Source organism: Heliangelus exortis, chromosome 2, assembly GCF_036169615.1.
Source record: "Heliangelus exortis chromosome 2, bHelExo1.hap1, whole genome shotgun sequence".
Classification (NCBI taxonomy): Eukaryota; Metazoa; Chordata; class Aves; order Apodiformes; family Trochilidae; genus Heliangelus; species Heliangelus exortis.
Genome location: NC_092423.1, coordinates 142,984,250 through 143,010,227, shown reverse-complemented (window position 1 = coordinate 143,010,227; position 25,978 = coordinate 142,984,250). Strand labels below are relative to the sequence as shown.

The following is a 25,978-nucleotide window of genomic DNA, read 5'->3' as shown; positions in this document are numbered from 1 at the left end:
CATTTAGTTAACATTACCTTATCAATTACAATTTAGAACTAGTTATCAGCTGAAGCCACTGAAAGGGTAAACTGGATTTTGTCATTGCACAAGGGTAAAGAGCCACCAGAAACAGGCAGAAACAACATGGAGAGGGAGAATTATATTTACCTTCCTCTATTGAAAACTCATCTGATCCTCTACAAGCATGATGCAAACTACAGCTGAGATTTATTGTGTTTCCAGTGCAGCATGTTCTTCAAAGCAAGTCCAGCCTCTGCTTTAGTGTGACCAATCTTTTCTGCTGTGTCTGAGACCTGTCCCACTTGTGAATGCATCTTGGGATGTAATCTGGCTTCTTGTAAAAGCAGAAAGATTGTCAGAGCCAGAGGTAGATACTGGTGAGAAGGATCATGAAAAGGCAGAGCTCTGCCCTTGCCTAGTCCCATGTGAGGTGGAAAAAATGCCCCAACCTGACATCTTTTACTAATTCCAGAAACACTGTACCTCAGTCAGTGAATGTCATCAGGAAATGTAATGCCACATCCCTGTGATTTGAGGAAAGCAATAAGGTGAACAGTGAACATATTACTAATGGCTAATGATGGGGCACTGTGGTAACACCAGCTTGGCAGAGCTGTAATGCTGTCATGGCTCTGTGTTGTGGACTGATTTGCTCATCAAGATCCCTTCTGCTTTTCTGTCCCTGCAAGGTGAGGACTGCCTGCACAGCCCATCAAGGGAAAGGATATTCTGTAATTAGCATAGCTCCAGATTTTGGTACAGCCTTGGGAATTTGATCACTGTCTCCTGGTTCCAATAATACACAACAGCTCCTTGACACTTGTCAACTTTTAGTTTCCATCATCCAACACGATGAATTACTATGAATATCCACTCAGAGCTACTCCAGTGTGAAGGAGGAATTCTGCTTGGGTTTCCTGAAATTCCTGGTGGTTTAGGGTTTTTCGTTCATTTGTTTGTTTGCTGTTGGTTTTGCTTGTTGTTTTCTTTTTTATTTTTTATTTTACTACACATAATTTGGTATACGAGCTTTTCAGATATTGATCATAAAAACAAAGGGCAAACCTTAATAAATCCCATTGACTTCTATATTCACATCTGCAATACTATACTCCTGAGGGACATTAGTCAGTATATTTAACAGGCTGGTATCTTGTTTTCCCCATCTCAGACAGTGAGATGAGAGAGATCCTGGGGGCTCTCACTTCTGCGCTTTGTACAACTGATGTGAAAACGTTCTTCATACACAGGCTTTCACTCCGTATCCTTTTCTTGCTTACATTGAGCTTCAATTATTTGCAGACAGAGGTGTTTTGGAATGCAGAGTGAAGAATAAAGCAAACCTTGCATTCCCATCCAAGCTCAATAAGAATAGAAAATGAAGTTTTGTGCCTCTTCCTGTTTGGCTGAAAAAATGAACAAAACTACATAAAGCAAAACAGTTGGGGACTGAACATTACTGGGTAAATAACTTCGGAAGAAAAGGGGGGAAAAAAGGACAGAGAGTAACTCTTTCTGCCTACGTAACAGGTTATTTTGCTAATTTTTTTTTTTTTTTTATATCTGCTCAAACCAGCCCTGTTGCAATAGGTTGAAAATCTCCCTGTTTTCCTCAGCCCCTAGATAAAAAAAAGAGTCTTGAGTAGTGACTTGCAACAGGAACCTCATCTGTTGCAAACACTCTGAGCGTTCCTTATTTCTCAGAGAGGAAGTTATGTGGCCTGTTTGGCAAATGCTGCTCTACATGACAGCGTGAACTTCACAACACCCTCACTCCACCGGCTGCTCCTCGACTTGATCAGCTAAACCTGGCTGGCAGCAAGAGAGCAGTATTATGACTCTGGCTTTTTTGAGAAATACTGCAACCTGGAATATCATGCCTGGCATTTAAAAGGTAATAATTTGCCTGCTACATTTTAGATTATCTGCATATGGGGCCAAATGTTTTGATTGTATTTATATAAAAGGGAGTTCTCTTTCATTAACAATGACAGCATTCAGATCGTGGGTTTCAAGTACCACCAAAGGCAGAAATAGAAAAATCTGCCTCCATCCTTTTTGTAAGGAGTGGTACTAAAGATAGAAGGGACAAGGAGTATTTTCTACTGAACGCTCACAGTAAGATAGATGCAGAGCCCTTATGCTGAAGCAAATTGCAGCACATTATTACCCAAAATAAGAGAAATGTCACAGACAGTGGGCTTTTTTATTCAAAGCATTAGAAGTTTGCATATTGTGGGGTTTCTGTGTTACTTCATAGCTGCATGTTTCTTCTGTGAATTACCTTGATTACAGCATTACACGGTTATTTCTAAGTGCAAAGGTACAAGTGGCTAAAAGCTGAAGGGATGCATTTTGATTAATGACAGATTAAGGGAAATTCACAAAAACAATTAACAGTTTCTGAAATCTAAGATGCTTTTTTTCCCCATATGAAAAATAACAGGATGCCGATGCCTTCATTTTCAAGCTAAATGGCATTCAGAAACTACCTGTGAACTTTAATGAAAATTAAATTCTAAAAGACCTTGGCACTATTAATGTGAATATCAGGTAAGAAAAATAAAATAGAGTATAGCATGTCAGGAATGAAGCCTGTTCTAATTTTGCCAGTTTGCAGTATTCCTTGCAAAGGGGCTTTATTCAGGTTCTTATCTTGCCTTTTTATTTCTATTATTATTATTTTCATCTTTTAATTTACTAATTCTTAAACATTTTAAATATAAGTTTGAAAAAGTTCTTAAAAAGCAACAGACTTCCTATGCACAGTGCTATTTCATTTCTCCAGAAAGGCATTTTCACAGAGACCAGATTCTGAGAGAGGAAACTATTGCTACACGTGCTGCACGCAGGAAGAGAAAGTGTAAATTGTACCATAGGTTTTGAGACCCACACTTTAGTGTGATTCCAGTACTGACAGGTGAAGTGTTTGTATCTGCCAAAGGCACTGCCATCAATAAATAGGGCACAAAAGCAGGACTGGGGCTTTAGATGTTTCCTCACCTTTTCGGCAGCAAAGATAAAGCAGTAAAGATCATTAAACCACACCAGCTGCGTGCCTGCAAAGAGCTACGACTGCAGTGCCCAGCTTAGAAGCTCAGAAAACACCAAATGTGATCTGAACAGTTAAGATCAGCTTTCCACAGAAGCCCAAGGAGGTGGCCTGTGAGGAGGAGAGGCTGCCCCTACACCTGCAGGTAGTTTGGTTTGCAGCCCAGCAGCACAGCGGTTCCCCCGAGCTGAACAGCATCTGTGCTGCTCATGCAGGGCTTGGGGTCATTGAGACAAGGTGAGCTTAGAGTTTATCACCTCTCCTTAATTCTTCCCAAATCAGACTCACTGAACAATTTGCTTTGGATATGACATAATTACCCACTTCTATGATAGTGGGATTCCACCTCTACCTGTGTCCCAAACTCTGTCACCAATGTTCATTGAGATGCAGCGCCTGGAACAGATTTGCCCTTTCAGAAGAATATAATCTATAAAACTCTTATCATTCTGTTATTAACTTCAGTGATAAAAAGTCAGCTCAGCTGCAAGATACTCTGTAAGTCTATTCTGGCAGAGTATCTCCAAATTTCAGGAAACCACCACAGTGTTTATCATAGTCATACAATGGATTTGGGCTCTGTTGCACACAAATATTAGATGCAGACACAAGCTACTTAAGCCATTAAGTTCCATCACACACTTGAGAGTTGTGTACACTGCTGTTTTAGAAACACTTAGGATCCTAATTCATACACTCTTAACTCTAAAAACAATGATATGCCATTCCTAGCAGGAGAGAAGCAGCAAAGCAAAGCTTCCAATTTCTTCTGTTTTCCATCCCATTTTCAAATGCTTGAGAGTCGAGTCATATGTCAGGGCATTCACTGCACGCCCTCTGACTGGATTGCAGGCATCTTTACTCTGGCAAAATGCATAATGACAAGTAGCCTTGGTGGGAAAACCTAGTCTGACATCTGTCATTTTCCCTTTAATCACTTTGGACCAGCAAATCAACAGCAGTGCCTACAGCTTTCCACTTCCTTTTTTTTATTGAACACTTCTGCCTAGAAGTGGCGGAACAGTCTGGAGAACAACTTGAATTTCAAGACTTTATGTTGCCATCAATGGTAATCAGTAACAGTAAAACTACACATGGAAAATGTAACAAGATACAGCAAACTGTCAGGCTAGTGACATCAGAGTCCAAAATGTCATTGATCTTCAGTGATACCTTAAGTTCTTTGTACTGTTTGTATTTCCATAAGTCAGATTCTTCCACCACTAAAGTAGTGGCACTGAGCTGCACACTTTGTCCATTGACTTACAGGTATTTTGAGAAGAACAATGATTTCTGTGGCATAAGGGAGCCAGGACAGTTTTGGGCATGTTCTGCAAAAAATGAGAAGTAGGTACATTGCTCTTGTCCAAAACATAATCCCTCTGGATGAGACAGCAATTGGTTTAATTGCAAAGTGCATGTAAGCAAATCTTCAGAAACACTTCAGATACTTTTAAAGCAATATTTAGAGTTTAGACCCCCAAATATCATCTAGGAAGATGAAGGTGCCTTGTTCAAATGTGCCGTGCTTTATAGAGTTTGTAAGTGTGAGGCAAAGTTTTCAGCAGTCTTTCCATCATGTACAAATGCTACGTATCACTTCCAATGTGACTCAGGTACACCTGTGATTTGTATCCACTATATCTTAAGAGTAGGAAGAGAGCCCTAGAATGAAATGTCACAAGTCTGGTCTCTGTATGATGACTTGCTCTCCTGGCCCTCATATACCAAAACCCAGAATAAAGATGCACATAGAGGTAGGGCTCCATTATTTTTATTTTTCCATCCTTTTATGATACAATATTTATGCACCACTGTCATCTATGTAACAGTCACAAGAGTTAAAATTATAGAGTGGCATATTTATGCTGCCAAGCTTGACATCTATCTGAAATTGCACAATTCTTTGGTAACTGTAGCTTATTTACTATACACAGCCATATATGAACTGCCCTTATACCAAGTGCTGCAAAAATGCAGCTACTACAGCAGAGGTTATCTGTCCAGGTATTTATCCCACTTCTCTGGGCAAAATTTTCAGCCGTGTTGATCTCTCTTTTGCTTTGCCAAGGAAATTTTGCTGGCTAGTTTGAAGATGAGTCTGGAACATCTATAATATCTGTAGCCAAAGCAATGGCTGCACTATTTCTCTGTGTACATCTCTTACTCTTGATGGCATAGAACTGAGAAAAATGTTGAAGGAATTAAAATTGGGTCTTGTGAAAAAAAATTCAAAAGAAATTATGCAAGCAGACAGTTCCTGAATTTTGATTTCAGTTTTAGAAACTTGGGTGTATTTAAATGCAGAATGCTTTTGTGTTTTCTATCAAGAGACTCTTTTATTCAAATATGAATACCCAAATCATTAATTTAAATTTAAGGCTACTTTTTTATTCAGCTTCTAGACTCCTCATATCAGCCAACAAAACAGTTTTTTGTTCTTCTGCAAGCAGATTTCAGACACTTGTCAGAAAGACACTGGCACAGCTGCATCCTACAGATGTGCCACTAGCTATTTCCTGAGAGCAGGCAGTGGAAGGGTACTGTGCCATTTGGCCAGTGAAATAGAGACTTCTAGCAAAGAGCCTTTGGGAACAAGCACTGGGAAGCTTGAAAATGAGATGAGGTGAAGTCAAACTGTGCATTACCATCTGTCTTAGCACTGATCTGCTTGCACTTGATAAGAGACAAATTCTCTTTCTTTTCAGCAGCTTTTTATTATGTAGGGTGTCTTCCTAAACCTGCTGTAAGGCATAAAAAAATGTATGGAATTGAGCAATATACTCAGTTCTGACAATCTTATTCCAAAAGATAATTACTGATAAAATGTCACTGATTTCACCAGTACAGATTCTCAGGATAAACACCTTTCCAGCTAATATCCTCAGGCTCTAGCTTGTTGTAAATAAAGAGTAGCACACCAAAGGCAGTAATTATCTTTGAAACATATACTCTAGGAAAGATGGAGAGATGCAGAATACCCACGTGATGCTGCTAAAGCTTCTGCTATAATTTTAACAAGGCAACCGATATATTTTTTTTTTAAATAATTATCTGTCAGCTAGAGGTGTTGCATTACTTTGCTTTCATTTCCAACATATACAGCTCATTCTCTTCTGCTTCTGAAAATATAGCATAGCATGAGACACCTTACACAGCCAAAGGGTTTTTCTCTCTGTCCTCTGCCAGGGAGCATTAGGATGGGTGGAGTAAACCCATGAGAAGGAATTGCCCCTCTCATAATATTTAGTTCCATGGTTTTCTGATAATGTTTCTTGTACATCCACCAAGACTTAAGACAAGTACCTGAAGAATTTCCACCACTGCCTTTATGCAGGAAAAATGATTTGAGATCACATATTTTGAGGCCATTTGTTACTTTAAAAAGAAAAAACGAAAGAAAAAAGTGGCAAAATAACACTGCCCACATTTGCTGAGACACAACTGCAACAGAAAGCAAAATGCCAAATGACTTTCTTGGTCTTTAGCAATAAAATGCCAAAATATACATACAGAACCGATTCTCATTAATTTCTTTGTAGCTTCAGAACTCCAAAGGCTGAAAAGACTATTTTGTATATGAAAAGACTGTAGAGGCATAGCTTTGCTGTGACTTCCTATTGTGCTGAGGTACTGGTAATGGAAACTTTTACTACATCGTGTTCTTCTGAGCAACTTCCCCAGCTGTGGTTTGCTGCTGCTCCCCTGATAAAAGTACCAAAGCAGAGAGAGTTTAGCAAGTATGTAAAACTCTCAGATGCATTTGACACAAGACTTTTCAAAAGCAAAACTGTACAAAACTGGAGACACCCAAACTAGGTCATTTCTCATCTGTTGGCACAGCAGGTGTTACTCTGATGTTCAAGTTCAATCTCTCCTTTGATTTAGTTCTGAAGAGTCTTGACGGAAATTGAGAGTGCAATGGGAAACACCGTGAAAACGCTGAGAGCCTCAGAAGAAACAAATGTGCCAAGCCAAATGGGTAAGAACTCATTCAGTTTCTTTCAAGGGAAAAAGGTGTTCAAAATATATGATCCATTCACCCATGTGTCTTCCTTCACCTGCCTGACGTAGAAGGAGCTGGCAAGTGCAGGACTGCTGTGGGAGAAGGAGGGCATCCTCTAGACAGTGCTTAGTTTTAGGTACTTACTAGCTAATTTTCCAGGAAGTGTTTTAATTAAAGAAATAAAATGTTAAAAGTATTATTTCTTGCTTCTCCTTGAAATATTTTTCTTCCAGTTCAGAAAGCACTACTTCAGAAATGAAAAATACTGAGTTTTTATATACTTTCATGGGATATTTTATACAAATTTGTTCTTGAAATTTGGTTTTGCTTCATTTAATAATAAAAAACCTTGATTGTGATGTGCTTGGGCTGAACCCAAAGTTGACTGTTAGGCAGTTGCAGTAAAAGCAGCACGTAGCCAATTTGTCACCAGGTTTATCCATAATGGTTATACTGAAATACACATGTTGCATGCCAGACTGCCAAAGGGGGATCCAACACATCTGCCCTGTGCATCCACAACCTGCAAAATCCCCACCGTAGGCTGGAAGAGGTCAAGCACGTGAGGGGGGAATCCAGAAGGATTTAATGACCTGCTCCTCCCAAACTGCAAGTGTGTAAGGGGAGAGTCAGCACAGCCTCAGCTCTTCTATTATAATAACTGCCCAAAGTTGAGGAAGAGAAAATAGCTTTGTTTTGGTTTTGTTTTGGGTTTTGCTTTTTTGGGGTTTTCTGTTGGTTTTTTTGTTTTGGTTTGGTTTGGTTTTTTTGGAGGGGGGTGTGGGGGGACAGGAGAAGTATTAATCAAAATTCTTAGGTTTCCCATGAAGGACAGTCCAGCTGTGCTGCCCACTGTTATAAGGACAGGGAATCAGCCAGGTTTCATTAGTACTGGAATGAAACCATGAAACCCAGCTCTGCTTTTAGCATAGCCAAGAACCAACTGATATGGGCAGCCCTGTAGCCTTAAGTGTTAATGAAGAGGGACCAAATACTGCTAAGGGTATTCAGAGGCCCATAACATCAAATGACAATTTCATTTTTGTGTCTTATTCTAATATTCCCAGTAACTGCTGCCAGGAATACCCTAACCATCAAAACTTAGCCATGCACACACTCAGATCAGGACCTGGCTGATGAGCAGGGGAGATGTTGTTGCCATGACCGTGACCAAATTTGGATTTTTCCTGCACATGCTAGAAGTCACGATTTAGCTGAGCTAAAGCCAACCCCATCCCTTCCAGTGACACAAATAGGACATAACCCTAAAAGATAACACAGCAAACTGTGACAGTGTGGTGACTGCAGAGGGAAATTACCCATTTAAGAATTCAGGGCTCTATCTCCGTGCACTCTTCTATATGTCTAGAATAATTAGAAAGGTGTTTTGTCAGATCCTTCTGACCTTCTGCTGCCACTTGGGTAGGGAACAAGTTTCCTATAGCTTCAGTGGCATCTCAGACACTCACACAGATGAAATTGCATTGGATAATGATGTTTAAGCACCCCAGGGCAGATTTTTGGCCACAAAATTGATCAGAAGGATGGAACATCTCTCCTGTGAGAACAGGCTGAGAGAGATGGGTTGTTCAGCCTGGAGAAGAGCAGGCTCCTGAGAGACCTTATTTGTAGCTTTTTGATACATAAAGGGGCCTATTAGAAAGACTGGGACAGATTTTTTTAGTAGGAACTGTTGTGATAGGACAAGGGACAATGGTTTTAAACTAAAAAAAGGGAAGATTTAGACTAGATGTAATGGAGAAATTTTTTATAAAGAGGTTGCTGAAACAATTGGCATATGTTGCCCAGAGAGGCAGTAGAAGCTCCATCCCTGGCAACGTTCAAGGGCAGGTTGGACAGGGTTCTGAGCAACCCTATCTAGTTGAAGGTGTCTCTGCTCACAGCAGGGGAATTGGACTAGATGAACTTTAAGTGTCCCTTTCAACCCAAAATATTCTATCATACTATGATTTAACAGCCTACATAGCCCTATGGATCTAACTCTGTCAGCATCAGGCCTGCATCTTTCTAAAGTAACAAAGATAGTTCTAATTAAAGTTGGGAATGCAATACTGTCACCCAAATCCAATGAAAAGAGACTTTTGAAAAGGAACTTAGTACTAAAAGCATATATTAGGATTAATCCAAAACTTTGTATCTGTTTGTCTTCTTGAGCAGCTCAAAATCCAAATCACATCACCAAACACAGATTTCCCCTAGGTCAGGAGCAGCCCCTTTTGGTTTAAGTGAGGGGGGGGGGGTTCCAATCCAATCTTTCAACAGCAAAAGCAGTTTTTACACTGGCTCATTTCAGTGAGACAGAATAACATGAAATACTGAGACAGAAAGGGAAAGAAAGAAAAGAAAGAATATCCAACAAAACAGTGAAAGAAAACAGAGAATTGGAGTCTGCAGATACTATCCACAGCATAAATGTGTTCATCAGACCCCTATAATCATAGAATCATAGAATCAGAATCATAGAATTGGCTGGGTTGGAAGGGACCTCAGAGATCATCAAGTCCAACCCTTGATCCACTACCTCTGCAGTTCCCAGCCCATGGCACTGAGTGCCACATCCAGTCTCTTTTTAAATATCTCCAGGGATGGAGAATCCACCACTTCCCAGGGCAGCCCATTCCAATGTCTGATCACCCTCTCAGTAAAGAAATTCTTTCTAATGTCCAACCTAAACCTCCCCTGGCACAACTTGAGACCTCTTGTGCCCTCTTGTCTTGCTGAGAGTTGCCTGGGAAAAGAGACCAACCCCCCCCTGGCTCCAACCTCCTTTCAGGGAGTTGTAGAGAGTGATGAGGTCTCCCCTGAGCCTCCTCTTCTCCAGGCTGAACACCCCCAGCTCCCACAGCCTCTCCTCATAGGATCTGTGCTCGAGTCCCTTCACCAGCCTGGTTGCCCTCCTTTGGACCTGCTCCAGGACCTCAATCTCCTTCCTGAACTGAGGGGCCCAGAACTGGACACAGGACTCAAGCTGTGGCCCTCACCAGGGCTGAGCACAGGGGCAGAATCACTTCCCTGGACCTACTGGCCACGCTGTTCCTGATACAGGCCAGGATGCCATTGGCCTTCTTGGCCACCTGGGCACACTGCTGGCTCATGTTCAGCTTCCTATCAACCCAAACTCCCAGGTCCCTTTCTGCCTGGCTGCTCTCAGCCACTGTCCCCAGCCTGTAGCACTGCATGGGTTGTTGTGGTCGAAGTGCAGGACCCGGCACTTTGTGCTGCCCGAGAGATGCACTGAAAGTGAAAACTTGTGCTTTCCTCACCTCCTGTGCATCAGGCTTGGCCCTAGAAAAGGGAACAGTGCCTAAGCTGCTTTTCCCCAGGAGGCATTTGGACTCCAGATATGACTGCACTGCATCTGAAAGGGCATCCTATGGGCATCCCTGACACAACCTGGGTAGTGGTAACAAAGTAGCCATAGGAGCAAGGGGTCATCAGGGGCTGTGAGCCCATCCCCTCCTCTTTCCCCTCCTGGGATCCTGACTCAAGAGTCAATCCCTACTGAGCTGCACCTGCAGTACCCAGGTTCTGCTGCACCTGCAGAACTCAGTTCCCAGGTTGGTTTAGATCTAATTTGGCTACACCAAGTGTTACTCTCCAGCCACATGTTAAAGCTGCTGCAGGAAACCTCCCAGACACACACAAGTGCCCTCTTGCACTCTCTCTGCTTCATGCCACCCCATAAGTTGCAGTATTTCTACCAGACAGTAAAGCTGGGGAGATGCAGGGAGCTGAGCTCTGAGCAACTGGTTCTCACTCTAGACAAGGACCACACTGGTGCACAGCACAATGATTTTGAGGGCAATGAGCTGGATGTTCTTCTGATGCTCTCCTTCCTCTCTAATAGTGCTTCATAGTCCACAATGAACAATTTGAAGCATGCAACAGTCAGTCTCAGACTTTACAAGACATCCAAAGAAGGAGTCATCTAAAATTAGCATGCATTTCATATTCATTTTCTACTCCTAAAAAAACCCCCAAAATTAACAACTGATTCAGTGGAAACGAGTGTGCTTTGGTCTTTCCACTGTAACTTTTTAGTTGTTCCATTTCAGATGTAACCTACTCTCACACTGCGGAGGAGAGGCTGCGTTAGAAAAACTCAGTCAAATTTCCGTTTTTTCTTTTACAAGTGTGGGGAGCTCACCAGATCAAATCTGTAAGATCACTGTGAAATTTAGATCTGGAGAAACAGGGTGATCTGCTTAGCCCCTGCTTTGAGTCCTTTGTGTCTGAAAGGAGTAGAGGCTTTGTGAAATGTTGTAAAGTGTGGTAGGGCATTTTACACAACCAAAAACCCCAGTGAGGCTTAACTTAGATACCAATTAAAACAAGGTCTTGTTTGTGGAGTGGGAGGGTTTGCAGGTTTTGGTAGTACAAAACCTCTTTATACTTTCATTCTAATATAAGTAAATGCAATTTTAGAGGTAAAGTTTACATGGATATGGTAGCCAACACTGAGTAATCCCTTCCTTTTCAAAACTACAAATTAACATGCAAAACTGAAACAAAAACAAATAGAAAGATGAGAGTGCAAGGAAAGTAATGCAGATGTTGCTAGAGGAGAGAAAAAGTCACATACCCTGCAGAGCCTAACAAAATGCAAACCACTGGTAGGCAAGGAAGGAGAGCAGAAAAGTACTTGTTTTTCACCCTTTCAGTAGGGAAACAAAACATTTATAAATACATTTTAAAATTTAAGTAAGTATATATTAAAAAATAACATTGCTAAAGACATTGTCAATAACCTGAGAAAATATCATGTTCTATGTAGAATTGCTGTCTAACAATCTGTAATGAGAAAACAGGCAATGGCATTTTAGCCTCACTCTGTAGTTCTTACAGTGTACCTTCTGGCACATATTTCTACTTCTAGTCCTGGGTGAAGATTTTCCTTTCTTGAAAAAGACTCAGCACCAGTTCTTAGACCTTGTTAGCCTAAGGAATGAAGTAGTCTCATAGATAGTGTCTCTTAATTTTTAGTGCAGAACACGGAAGCAATCAAAGGCACACTCAGCACAGAATTTCTTCAGTACAGTTGAACTATATGGAAATTATAGTATAATAATATCCAGTAGACTAATCATGGCAGTTGGCTGATTAATACAAAGTCCTGGACTTGTCCTGTATAATTCAGCTATACTAATCATCTAAGAAAACCACAATAAGACTAAGCACATTATCAAATAAATCAATGTCTGTTCCTGACTCTGCATGTCCATAAGGATGCTCACTAACTGTATTGTGGAACTGCTTCAATGAGCAAAGGCTAGCAAGAATAAAAATTCTTACAGTAGGTTTGAATATTAGGTTAAAAAGACACAGTGCTTTGCATGCCACTGGTCTCTATATCATAACAGCTACTCCAAAAAAACTGAGAAAATACTGATTTTTTTGCCTTTAATCCATAGATGTGGAGTATTTTCCTTAATGCTTATATTCTCATTATCACTGTTGTAAGGATAACAAGTGCAAAATCTCTCCTTTTGAAAATGTTTCTTTCCTCCAGGTTGCCTGTTTCCTTCAACCTTTCATTGTTATCACTGCAAATTATGTCAGGCCTAGGAATGTAGAAGTTGAAAGCATATGGACAGTCCCAGCATTCATTCTCGATTCTGTCTCTAGGTTTCACTGAAAAAGTCTCTTCTTTAAAGAGAACTTGTTGAGCAATCTATAATAAATGAGCAAATCTAACAAGATACAGAAGTGTGTTTATCTCCCTGGGTAATTTCTTTGTCTCCTTCTCTGAATTCATTCCTATTTTTGTTCATGTTGAGCAAAGCAAATGACCCCTGCAAGCTCTGCTGATCCTGCTGGAGGCAGAGGAAAAGCTTTGTTTCCCTGGGTGCTGGTGGAGGGCACACTTTAGAGGGAAGGGACCCACCTCCACGAGACATGCAGGCAGCATATTGCAAAATCCTTCATGCTAGGACCTCTGCCAAAGAGCTCAAAACACCCATCATGACACATTTCTCAACCTCCCACTTGTCAGCATCTCCCGGGCACTGCAAATTCCCAATAAATTAGGAATTCCTCAATCTTTGATGTCCCAAGTCTTGTACAAAGTGCCTTCTCCATCTCTCAGGAGCCCAGGACAACCAACACATACACTGCAAGGCCCCAGATCATCCCAACTGATGTAAAAGGTCTTCTTATCTCCTTACTGACCTCAGTTCTGCCAAGTGCAATTGCACAATGATTAAATTATAAACACACATGTTGCCTCTCAGCTTTAATTGAAGATAGAGGCATCATGTGCTACCTCTAGGATAGTTTCCTAGGGAGAGATAGGGAGGGAGAATAAAGTTCTCTGTCTGTTCACCAAGCTAATCTGTAAAACTAACAGGAAATGAGCAATAATGGTCACACTCTCATTGCCTTTGTTCTCAACTAATTTCAAACCTTTGAAAAATATCAGTGGTGTTAAATGATGGAATAATTCAACGTGCATCTTCCTTTACTTAAATTCAGTGCATGATTTTGGCTCAAAATTGTTGCAGATGGCATTTAGAGACAGTGGCATTAATTAAAGTGGGTTACTTACTAATTTGTCTTGTTTCAGTTTGAATATGTACCTTAAATATGGAAATTACTAGAAAAAGTGGTTTAAAATTAGTTACTTACAATTAACCAAATTACTTTTTTTCCTTTCTAATATCTTTACATTCTTTTTACAAAGTTATAGGCTCCTCTTCAGCTGTTTGTTTACCAAATGACATTTCAGAGACTTTTTTTTGCATTTGACCTATTATTAAAAATATAAGACACATAATGAGAAATCCATTTCTATTTCAGAACTCTAGATTGTTTCTAAGCAACATTATCTTTCTTTATTTAACAGATCAGGAAAGTGATTTCCTTGCTGTCCTCTATGACTACCCCTCAGCAGACATAAGCCAACCTATATTTCATGTCGGGGAAAAACTACGTGTGCTATCAGAGTAAGTTGATCTGGGGTTTTTGGTTACAATTGATGCAAAACTCTGTTTTATTCACCTGGCCCAAACTGGATGCAGATCAGAAAAATGAATGGGTTCAGAATTTGCAAAGGAAGGATGCTTAGCTGTGGTGCAAATTCCCCTGTAGTTTAAGGATTTAAGATTTCAGGTACTTGTTTGATCCTTGGATTCCTCCCACATGGTTTCTGAAGCTGGATTCAGACTCTCTTCTAAAGTAGGACTCATAAAAGAATTCTGCTTTGAAAAACTGATTTTGAGAATAGCCTCTGCCAATAACAAGATAAGGTGCTTGAGGAACCTTTGGTCTGACCCAGAATGACTTCAGCTATGTTCTGCTGACAAAGTGCTTTCCCTGCTTCCCTGAACACAGACATCACAAGGCTCAGACAAAACCACTAGATGAATTTTCTGCTGAGGGAGAGCTTCCTTAAACCAGGGAAATTCTTCTCTTGTAATTCTTAGCTCTTTACACCTGGCTACAGTTTGCATAACATACATGACATGGGACAACAATTGCCTTAGCTTGGAAATTCCAGTTTCCAGCCTCTCTCCCAGCTTTCATGACCTACGAGCCCTTATAAAACCACACAACTACATGTGCCTGTATCAATGGGAGTTACTGGTGTGGCATATTATATGCAGACATGTGCTCCATAGTATGATCTACTGGATGAAGAACTTCTAAAAGAAGAAGGCTTCTGTAGCAGCAGTTTTTATCATGTCTGCTGGGTAGTGATCAAAAGCTTCTCCTAACTGCAAATAAGAGGCAAAACAAGCCTTGATGGGAACCTTCCTCTTCCTGTTTTGTATCAGGATCCTTTCAGAAGAAAAGACATTTCAATGCTTTGTGCAAAGCAGTGTCCTAATGAAGGGCCTGTTCTTCCCTGACGGGCTGCTTGCTGTTGTTAATAGTAAACTGTTTCCACACAGCCTCTTGCTGCAAATAATCTTTTTCCTAAGTCATCCAAAGAGGATAAAATGCAATGGAAGAGAGCAGCAGCATGGCAGGCACTGCAAGAAGACAAGTGATAGGGAGTCACCACAGAGAAGGCAGCAAGAACAGGCAGCATGTACCCAACCAGCACCCAACCTGGTCAAGGGAAGGTTGGGTGAGGCTTTGAGAAACCTGCTCTGGTGGAAGATGTCCCTACCCATACCTGGGGTTTGGCACTACATGATCTTTAAGGTCACTTCTAACCCAAATCATTCTATGATTCTGTAAGAGCAGCTTTTTAGTCGTCTACTTCAGCAACTACGTGTATCAGCAATCAGCCATGCCAGTCCTTCCAGGAACTGTGCAGAAACACAACTTCTCATAAATCTTTGGGACTGCACAGGGTTGGTAGGATTAAATAAGCTCCTGGTTTCTCACTCTCCACACTTATCAGGCATCTTCCATTCTCAGATGACCAATTGCACCAGACTGGCAGTAGTCAAACCAGATGTCCTCCAATGATCCCCTAAATCTACATCATTTCTGTGGCTCCTGTTCCAGGAGAAATGTGCTATTTTTGGGCTTTTAATCACCATAGGGATTTTTCAGGGTTAGTATTATAGTTTGAAGGGAGGGAGATGCTGAGGCTCTAAGGTTTTTGTTCTTGCTCTTCTTGGTCCTGTAAGGGAGAGATGCAGGGAAATAAAACCAAAATAACCTACATTTCTTATATGTCACATGGAAACCCACAAACAGAACTTGTTGGACCCTGAAATTCCCAGCTCTAGCAGCAGACACTTCCCACTTTCCCTCAGCATACACATATCATATTCCTCTGGACCATGGTCCCACCAGCTTTAATTCAAGAGGTTTTCAACTCAGATGTTTTGACATGAATTGTGAGTCTGGGCATTATTTGGGAGCATTTGTACAACTGTCCAAAGAAAGATCATTAAAAGACACACTTATTTGGATTTAAACACTTAAAGGAAAAGGTGGAGAGAACCCATCAGTCATCATAACTCAGAATTGCCATAACCCCTTTCATTAAGCACTAAAGCTCTGCAGCATCTCTGTGAAATTTCTTGTTACTGTCCTTTCTGAGGTATTCAAAAGCTAAAGCCACCATTCAATACCACAGCAAGAATCTAAATATATCAGTGAAAAAAACCCAATTTATGCCTAGTCACCTGGTTTCAGCTATGATGTCTTTTTTATTGTGGAGTCTGGCCATTGAAGAAAAGGAAAAGAACAGTGAAGGAGATTCTCTTAGACTGAAAACCTGTTCCCAGGCTGACAGGGTCCATTTGCTGAAGATTTCTACCGTGATGTTACAGGACTAACAGGGCAGCCCAGACACAGGATATTCAGCCATAAGCTGAATATCTTGGAAACCAGTACAAGTCTAGCTGTGGGAAGGCAGAGCACAGCATGCTTTAACCACTGAGTATTTACCCTTCTTGTTTTAACTACAGAAAAATATTTTATTACTTACGTAATTTAAATGGAACAAAAGTTGATTATTTCTGTGTCCAAACTTAATCCTGATGTTGGTTTAGGAATGGAACTACTCTAAGTGAAACAAACCTGGGTCTCTTTACTGAATATGTAGACTCAGGAAGACAGAAAAAAGGTTACAGGTTAATCCGTACATCTTAATTAATTTCTAAAATGAGAACAAGCTCTTGTCTGAAAATAGCCCTTCTCTTACTTTCACACAGTGAAGGAGGCTGGTGGAGAGTCCATTCCCTCACAACAGGTCGGGAAAACTACATTCCAGGAAAATATGTAGCTAAGGTTTACCACGGGTAAGTTATTTATTGTCCTAATGAAAACAATGCCAATAGTGACTAGACAGACAGAAATTATATTTATTGTCAGTCTAAAATAGTTCCTTTGAAATTTGAGAACATCAAATCTACATCTAAGTTTAGGATATATAAAAAGGAAAATCCTAGTTTTAAATGCTGGAAAGGGTCAAAAAAGCCTCTGAGGTCACAGAGGATATTTAAAATACTTCTGTTACATGGACTAATCTCCAATTTTGAGACATGGATAAAGAGACCTTGCTTAGAAAGAATTTTTAATATTTACAAAGAGTAAAGTTTCAGCTCATGAAAAACAGACCAAAAAGAACAAACAGGAAGACTAATATGTCATTCAAGAATGTAAACTCTCACACTGAAAGAACCAAGGAAGGTTCAGGGTTCTTGTTGCCCTAGACACCAGTCAGGGAAAAACATTAAAACACATACTTAAAACTTTTCTGGCAAAGGTTTTAATACCTGTTACATTTTAAGCATAAGACCTGTCAACATCACTGCAATTTATGCAAGTCCTTAATTTTAATATGCTTTTACATCCTCCTGAAACAGAGATGCTTTCCCAAAGACAGGGCAGAGTTATGGTAACAGAAAGCCACTGTCTGAATTTTCTCCAGGATCATTTTTCTGACAGCAGACAATCAAATCTTATGGACGAAAACATTCAGTAAGGCTACTTCCACTTTACATTATCCACAAAGCCAATTAACTTCAATTACTGGACTGTGCCCTAGCACAAGCAGAAAAACTGTCTTTGACTTTGTAGATATTTACAATACAATAAAATAAAATTTGTGATTATCAAAAGTGGTTTAAATGAAAAAAAGTTAACTAATGTCACAGATACTCTATCAATGTATCACATAGAGATGTCCCTAACTATTCACATCAAGGCAGCCCGAAAAGTTTTGTTTTCCCTAACAAGTCCAAACCATATTCATTCTTCTCTTAGTCTCACAGAAGTTAGTGGAACTCAAAGACAGCATGATTTTCTCCATAAACGAGAAATATGCCTGGACATAGTTGAGAGAATAACTACAGAAAGCCACAGTGTTATTTTTGCAGTCACTTTTCCTGGCTAATGCTGCACTTTCATGGCCACATGCTGGTCTCTGTTTCACTGGTGTCCAAATTTCAGAAATTGTTTTTTCCTGCTTCACAGCTGGTTATTTGAAGGGCTGGGAAGAGAAAAAGCAGAGGAACTTCTGCAGCTTCCCAACACCAAGATCGGGTCCTTCATGATCAGAGAGAGTGAAACTAGGAAAGGTGAGAAAATATGATTTTTTTTCCCCTTTGATCTCAAGCATTAACAGTTTTATAACTCTCTAACTCACTCAATGCATCAGTCCCAAACAAAAAGATGTATGTACTGGGAAGATCAAGGCACTCAGTGCAACACACCAGTCTACACCAGTCACCGACATTACAAACAGTGCTGGAAATGGGCTTAGCAATGGCCATGGAAAATTCCACAGGAATCAGCATAAACAAGACAGCGTTGTTTAAACACTATTATTTACCTTAGTCAAATGCAGAGCTTATTAGACAGTGGGACTTTTCAAACTGAGGAAAAGTTACAGCTTTGCCTTGATCCACAAAAGATTGTCTGAAGAAACTGTAAAATCCACACCAAGCAGCAGGGCTGGCTGATAAGAGCACATCCTATTTAAATAGATGGTTCTTTTATTTACTTTTCAAAAAAATTACATACCTGCAATTTTTTTTTTTCTTTTCGTAGCAATTCTGTTGCTACATGGGAATTGTACTGTTCATACTTTATACTTTTTTCTCTTGAATGGATATGCATCTCCCATTGTATATGGGATAGCTTCTCTTTCTCTGAAGCACTGGAACACAGCCTAAGACTACTAACACTACTGCTATAATGCAACAATAAATAATCTACTCTAACCTCTTGCATACCACATGCCAATTAATTTCATAATACTTACACTAATCAAAGAAATTCAGAGTTAACATTCAGTCCTTACCAATTAAATGCTGCATGATAGTTTGAAACAAAGAAACAGCAGAACAGAAGTTATCCTGCCCTGTCAGCATAACAAGCTTATCAGCTATCAGCTGCTGCACAAGTAGCCAGCAATGAGTATGGTCTACATCTTCAGAAGGCAAAAAATTTCCATAGAAGCCTATTTCTCTTCCACCATAAAAAAAAATATACATTATACCATATAATTAGAAATTAGGATGGTTAGGCAGTTTTTTCTCTGATCTTTCTGGGATGTTTTGAATCATTGCACCCCAATCTTACAGATACTCTGGCTGTGGTCACTGGTATCCATCCAGAATTCTGGGCCTGTTTTGGTGTAACCAGCTCTCCTCTCTCTCCAGGTTTATATTCCCTGTCAGTGAGGCACAGGCAAGTGAAGCATTACAGGATCTTCCGCCTCCCCAATAACTGGTATTACATCTCTCCACGGCAAACTTTTCAGTGCCTTGAAGACCTTGTGAATCACTACTCAGGTAAAAAGAATTGCAGAATAAACATATTTTCCACTGGCAACTGTAAAACTACATATCAAGGGTCCAGAACAAGAAGTTCTGCCTGTGTCTGAGACTTGCAGCTACAGTCAGAAGCAATGGAAAGTAATGGAAAAACTTTTGGTTTAAACCTTTTACTTTATTTTTGATCCTAAATGCAAATATGACCCTTAACTGTAAAATTGAAATCAACCCAAGAATTCTGATAAATGTACACAGGTATGTTTTGCCTTTATTGGCATAAGATATGGTATGGCCATATCAACAGAGATGTCCTAACAGTATTTTTCATCTTGTAGTTTCCTAGTCAACTTTCAAAAAAAATTTGGAGGTTAGCACAGGCCAGGGATGTCCAGCCTCACTGAAAGCGTGGTTAATGTTAAAGTTTAGGTATGCAAAAATGTTAAGCTGTACAGATGCAAGTTGTGTTTCTGGGTCCCAGGGCCAAAGCACAGCTCCTGGCTCACTTTGTTCACCAGCATGGACGTGTCTGCCAGTTCCTTGTTTACCATACAGACAGATAGATACCACCAGGACTTGCCAGACCTGGTTCTGAAATCACATTTCCCTTAGGAACCACAGCAACACACAACATCATATGCAGCAGAATATTCTCAGAAATGTGTTCAGTTTCTTCCCTATTACTTTAGAAGTGTATGGCCAGATTTTATCAGAAGCAGTATCTCAAGGGGCTCAAGCTGTTACCTCAAACCTACATTTAGCTGTCATTTTTACTAATATCAGTCCAATGGATGATACCTGTTTTAATAACAATTTTTCAGGCTGATGGCAGTTTAACATGTGTAAGAGAAAGAACTTGACAAACAACAATTAAGTGCCTGCAGTTAGCATGCATAAAATGAGGAAGAAAGATTGTGATAATTTAATTGCACAAGTTACAATAGAATGATAGGTTCTGTGCTTCAGTTAGTAACGGGAACTCTGTAACTTTTAAAGTGTAAAGTCACTTTTTATGCATATTTCATAGGTAAATGAACAAGTGTCTCGGCCAAAGATTAATAAACTGGGGAGAAAAGCTATAGTCATAATCAAACAAGGGAAGAAATTTTCAAGTCCAACAATATAAACAAGAGAGTGAGAATTTGAACAGGATAATGTATTTTTTTTTTCACAGTTTAGTTTGCTAGCACCTTTCTCCATTCAGAAAGAAGCAAATGATCAAAGCCTAAAATTCAGGGAGGGGCAAACCCAAAACTCATAATAATTAACTTTTTTACTTGAGTTATAGGTGTAAGAGCAGACATAGTGAGATTGAACTCTCCTTCCCCATCATGAGATGATACAGTATCTCACCCTGAAATCAATTTCAGAGTGTAAAACACTGCCATTCAGCCATGATGTTCCTACTCAGGCAGAAGAAAATATGCAAAGTTCCTAGTGGTACAAAGAGAAGAGGATGGAGAGAAGAAACATAGATGAAAGTAACACATGAACCTCAATTCATTCCATAGCCACATTTCACAGCACAGTAGGTGCCCAAATAATCCAGTCTGAGTGGCTGCATCTTGCATCTCTTTTACACTCTATTTGCATGAGTGGGATGACAGGAGGCAAAAGCAGAACTCCCTGAGGACTCCGGGAGTTCAAGGAGTTCAGGGAGTTCAAACCTGGGTTCAAGTCCCTGCTCCGTCACAAACTTCCTTCTAGACTTTGGGCAAGTCATTTAATCATTCTGTGTCTCAGCTTCTCACTTCTGCTGTGAGAAATATACCCTGTGATAAATAAAAAGGCAAAGATAAGGAGAAAGGGAAAAGTTAAACCTGTGTTACAGTGTCTTTGCTGAGAATACACAATTTATTGACTGCTACTCCTGTGACCATAGCTGTCTATTTGAGCATGAGGCAAGGAAAACAGTGAACAGTGAGCAAAGATGAACTTTCTGTGTATTCATTTTCCCATTTAGAAGTTGCTGATGGTCTCTGCTGTGTCCTCACAACACCTTGTCTCACCCAGTGTGCTAACAACAACAGCGTAACCAACCCAGTTCCTCCCGTGGTGATGCGGAATAAAAACTTCAGCTGGAGAAACATTCACAGGTACCATATGCAATGCAGCCTGCCAGAAACAAGGCCTTTTTTTTTCCAGTCTTGTATATACTTGCACTTAAAATGCAGAAGAAACAGCCATTTCCTTCTGCTGAGACCACTTCTAAAAAATTAGGAAACCTTCAAAGCTCCTGACAGCAGGTTAACCCATGCTGGATGTCCAGCTCTAACTGATAATCTTGGTCTAACTTTGGAAGAAAGTTTACACTGAATTATTTCTCCTATATAGCTATGAATGTGGCCACATATGCAGATTCTCTGGGACTCAAGAGTCCTGTACACCAAGGGAACAGAAGTAAGAGCCAGGCCATGAAGCCTACTTAGATTAAACACCCTAAGGTGCAGTGGCTTACAGGATGAGCCCCAATATTCAGAATTCAGTCCCCTTTGTTCACATGGTGGCCATCCTTGAAGCAGCACAAGTGCAATGAACATGTTATACCAATAAAAACCCTTCCTGCTGCATCTCCCTCAATACACAGCCCAACTTGATATTCATGACACTTCTAAGACCATGACTGCAACTAGAGAAAGTAGGTCAGGTTTCAGAAACTTGTGAAAGAACAGAACCTTTAGAAACAAAAGCACCATTTATTTTTGTAATGTAAATTTCCCCCCCACTACCCTTCTTTCACAAAGCATATTCATGCAAGAATTTTTTCTTTGCAGTATGGAGATCATTTTTCCTACCAATTAAGAAGAGAGAAAGTATGCAGGTGTTATTTCCTTTTCAGATGCCAAAAAATATTTAGATAGTCCTGTTGTACTGATTGTTTTGGAAAATTACTAAGTGACAGAAATCTTTGTTGATTTATGACCTGGGACATTTTTTATACAACAAAATTAACACAATTTGGCTTAAAAACTGCTAACATTATATTAATATGATCAGTTCAAGTAGCTGAAACAGTAACCAAATTTTGTTCTTTTAAAGGCTGGAGGTGACTGAAGACACTGAAAGCACCCTGGCAGCAATGGATGATTCCTGTCTCAGCTATGGCCTGAGGGAAAGTATTGCTTCCTACCTCTCCCTAACAGGGGATGACAATGCTTCTTTTGCAAGTGCCAGAAAGAAGAAAGCCCAATCCTTTATATACACAGGGAGCAAACGTAAAAGTACCCTTCATTTGCCACCTACGTACTATGAAGACTAAATGTAAGAAAACCAGGGGAAAAGAAACTAAACTAGGTGGAAAAGAAACCAAACTAGGTGGTTAGAAGGGAAAACCAGAGCACCCTGTGGTCCTGCACTGCTTGGACAGCTGAGAGGTACAAGCACACCAGCTGATCAGACACTGGAAGTGCTTCTGCATTTCATCTGAACCTTAACCAGACACCTTCTCAAGGGTGCTGTGTCAGCCATGCATATGCTGGGGATGTCCCTGGTCCACCTGGAGCTAGAACCTGCTCACCTACAGGACAAACTGAGATGGATTCTAAGTCAAGAGCCAAGTGAGGAAGGTGACTCTTCAGCAAGGATGATGCCTACAAATGTACAAAAGTGATTGCATAGGGAAGGACTAACTACACCTCAAGACCTTAAATTTTACTCTATTATTTTCCACAAGATTGAAAACCATCTTTACAGAACCTACCTACCCTTTTCTTCTCCATATAGATTCATTCATTTATTGCCATTCACAGTGGGTCAAAAGTTCTCAACACCGCAAGAAAGAGTCTAAGATATGGCATCCAAGAAGAATCAGATTATACAAACTCCATACTTCTACAATTTTTGTCTCTTTGAGGGGAAAAAATAAAATTGTTGACTTTCTAAGTGACATTTAGTTGAACTGCTTGTAATGACCTAGAGTGTCACAAAGAGGTCACAAAATTCAGAACAGGTTTAACTCATTGAGAACAGCAGTTCCTACTTGACCTGAGCTGGGAGCACAGACATATCCAAAAGCATAACTTGGCTGCTCATAGCCTAGCAAATAAACAATAGAGACAAAAAAAGATTTTTAAAGTGAAAAGTAAAATGTGGTGATATCATGCCTAGCTGGAAAGGTAGGCTTCCAAAGGTTTGACCATTATTGTGGACCAGATTTTAATCTCATCTCCTGAAAGCACCCCTATATTTATGTATAATATCTATTCATAGAGGCTCTTTTAAAAATAATTAAACCAAGAGAAAAATCAAAAGCAGTCAGTCTTAAAGAGTTTTCTGAATTGCTTGTCTGAAGAGAGTTATTTTAAATAGGCATGACACATTTCAACAAATTGCTTAAAATTTTGTAACTGGGTTACCTGAAATTTCACCAATTAGAGAATTTTTCTAAATATATCTTCCATTTGCTAAGTTATAAAGGAGCAGATAGCATGGGCCCTTGAACCTGATTTGTGATGGTTTTCTAAATCAAGTTATCACTCACGTTAGTGAGTGCAAAATGCTGCAATCAATGTTTTTGAGCTAAGATCTTTTCCATCTACTATTCTGTGATACTTCTTTGCACAGATTCGAGTTACAAAGGTTTGGAGAGAGAGAAAATTGTGTTTATTGTGTCCTCTGTAAATACCTCTTAGCACAGCCATGTGTGCTCGTTAGATCTTGTGACAGATCGTTTGCACTAGCAAGAGATCAAAATAGTTCACAGACTATTCAAACATATTTCAGATTTTAAAGGATGAATGTAATTTGGCTGATAAACATTGAATGCCAGAAAGCAAAATGACTCAGGACCTCAGGCATTTGTATGATCTCATTATTATTACTGATCGTTAATGTTATGGTGACTGCATTTTATCCAGTGAGATGTATATGGGAAGCATTACAAATTTCTATGTCACAAGTTGTATTTATTCATTAAAATAATATTCAGTCAACACTTTGTATTGCTTTTAGAAAATGGAAATCTTAGTGTACAGCTAGCACAAACACCCAGTCTTGCAATGACACTACCAGCAGGTATTGACAGAATGAAAGCATCCAAGAGTCCGTGCAACTGCTCAGCACTTGGAAAACACTCTGTAGGAAGGGGAGGGCATGTTCTGATGGTAACAGCATCACACAATCAGAGACCAGTTCAGGTTGAAAGGGACCTCAGCAGGCCAACTGGTCCAAACCCACCTGCCCAAACAGGGCAAAGTAGAGCCCCAAATCACATCCATATGACTTTGGAATACCTCTAGGGCTGAAGACTCCTCAGCTTCCCTGGGCAAACTGTGCCAGTGCTCAGTCACTTGCATGGTAAAAAGGAGCTTCCTGATGTTCAGAGGGTACCTCCTGTGTTTCAGGATGTGCCCAATGCCTCCTGTGATGTCTCTGGGCACCACTGGAAAGAGCCTGGTTGCATCCTGCTATACACCCTCCCTTCAGGTATTTATATGCATTGATAACATCCCCCTGAGCCTTCTCTTCTATAGGCTAGGGCACATGAAGGGCAGGTAATATAGGATCAGGGGTATTTAGGATCCATGTCAGACAGCCTTGCCCCTGATTGCAGCAGTTTTCAGCAGAGCAATAAAACTGCTCTTTCCACCATGGTCTGACTGCTTTCATGGCCAGGAAGGAGCTGTCATTTTCCTTTGCATGGGGTGGGAGTAGTCTGGGAGCTCTTCTCCTGACACACACCAGGGAATTCCAGGAGAGGACACCTACCATGAGCAACCTTTCCACATCAAAATTGCACTGGTAAATAAATCAGTCTATCAGAAGTTGAAGTCAAAGACCATACTACTGCTCTTAAATAATTTAAAACAAGACCGTAATTATTGAGACTTTTTTTTTCCTAGTCATACTAGGGAAAGATGAAATAAGCTATGGAAAGTCCCCATGACAGCTTCACATTGATTTAGTGCAGTCTTTTTTTGGATCAGTTCCAATTAAAATCTATTATAGGGCAGGCATAAGAAACTCAAAGGCATTTAGATATTTCAGGTGCATGTCTTCTTGGGAAAGTTTTAAACATCACACCTTACTGCATGCTAAGAAACAGTGTCATTTTTTAAAGATCCAAGTAGGGAGAGCAAAACTGATTTTGGCTGTATTGCCTCCTGGAATTTTCCCTCAGGAAAGCTGTATCTGGTGTATATTATCAGTTTCATGGTTCTTAGTCTGTGTTTTCACAGACTCCATTTTTCACAGTAAAATTGAAAGTATGTAATTAATTTGGTGTCTTGGAATAAAACCAAGATGCATCCCTTTGCAGAAGGTCTAGCTGGAGAAATCTGAGCCAACCAATAGTTACATTCTGCATCACTATATTTAAAAAAAATAAATTTTCAAGTCATTGCTGTTATTGTTTATTTTTTTTTATTTTATCAGTGCATTTCACAAGAAAACTAAATTCCCCATGACACTCTATGGATAAATACTAAACACTGAAATAAGCAGAGATCCTGCTTTTGCCAAGACAGTGGTCTGCAGAATCCCCAGGAATAAAATTGTTGCTACAAGCACCAGATTAGTGGGAAGAACTGATGCACCCTGTCTGCTCTTGCACTTGCCCCGGTTTTCCTCTATTCAGTCTCCTGCTGTAAGAGAAAGAAGGAGTTCAAGCCTTAAAAGAAAAGAGAGAATATGGAGCCACACTCCAGCAACAGTGATAAGCAAACAGGTCCTTGCATTTCTCTTTTATCAGTTGCTCAAGTGGTAAATTGCTCTGTACCT

At 40.1% G+C, this 25,978-nt stretch overlaps 2 protein-coding genes across 3 annotated transcripts in view; one reads left to right on the top strand and one right to left on the bottom strand.

Annotated features, from left to right (window-relative positions):
- Nucleotides 1–25,978, bottom strand: part of TG (thyroglobulin) — a 156,078-nt gene that overhangs the window by 35,807 nt on the left and 94,293 nt on the right. The window lies entirely within an intron of this gene.
- SLA (Src like adaptor) lies at nucleotides 1,702–24,192 on the top strand. 2 transcript variants are annotated; one of them, XM_071738422.1, is made up of 9 exons: nucleotides 1,702–1,897; nucleotides 4,325–4,402; nucleotides 6,944–7,037; nucleotides 13,924–14,023; nucleotides 16,697–16,783; nucleotides 17,961–18,064; nucleotides 19,151–19,282; nucleotides 21,225–21,357; nucleotides 22,301–24,192. In XM_071738422.1, exons 3-9 carry the CDS (start codon nucleotides 6,977–6,979, stop codon nucleotides 22,518–22,520), a joined length of 837 nt encoding a protein of 278 aa, XP_071594523.1. In that variant the 5' UTR covers nucleotides 1,702–1,897; nucleotides 4,325–4,402; nucleotides 6,944–6,976; the 3' UTR covers nucleotides 22,521–24,192. The 2 variants fall into 2 exon arrangements, with proteins under 2 accessions (XP_071594523.1, XP_071594522.1); XM_071738421.1 differs by lacking the exon at nucleotides 4,325–4,402 and having other exon boundaries at nucleotides 1,703–1,897.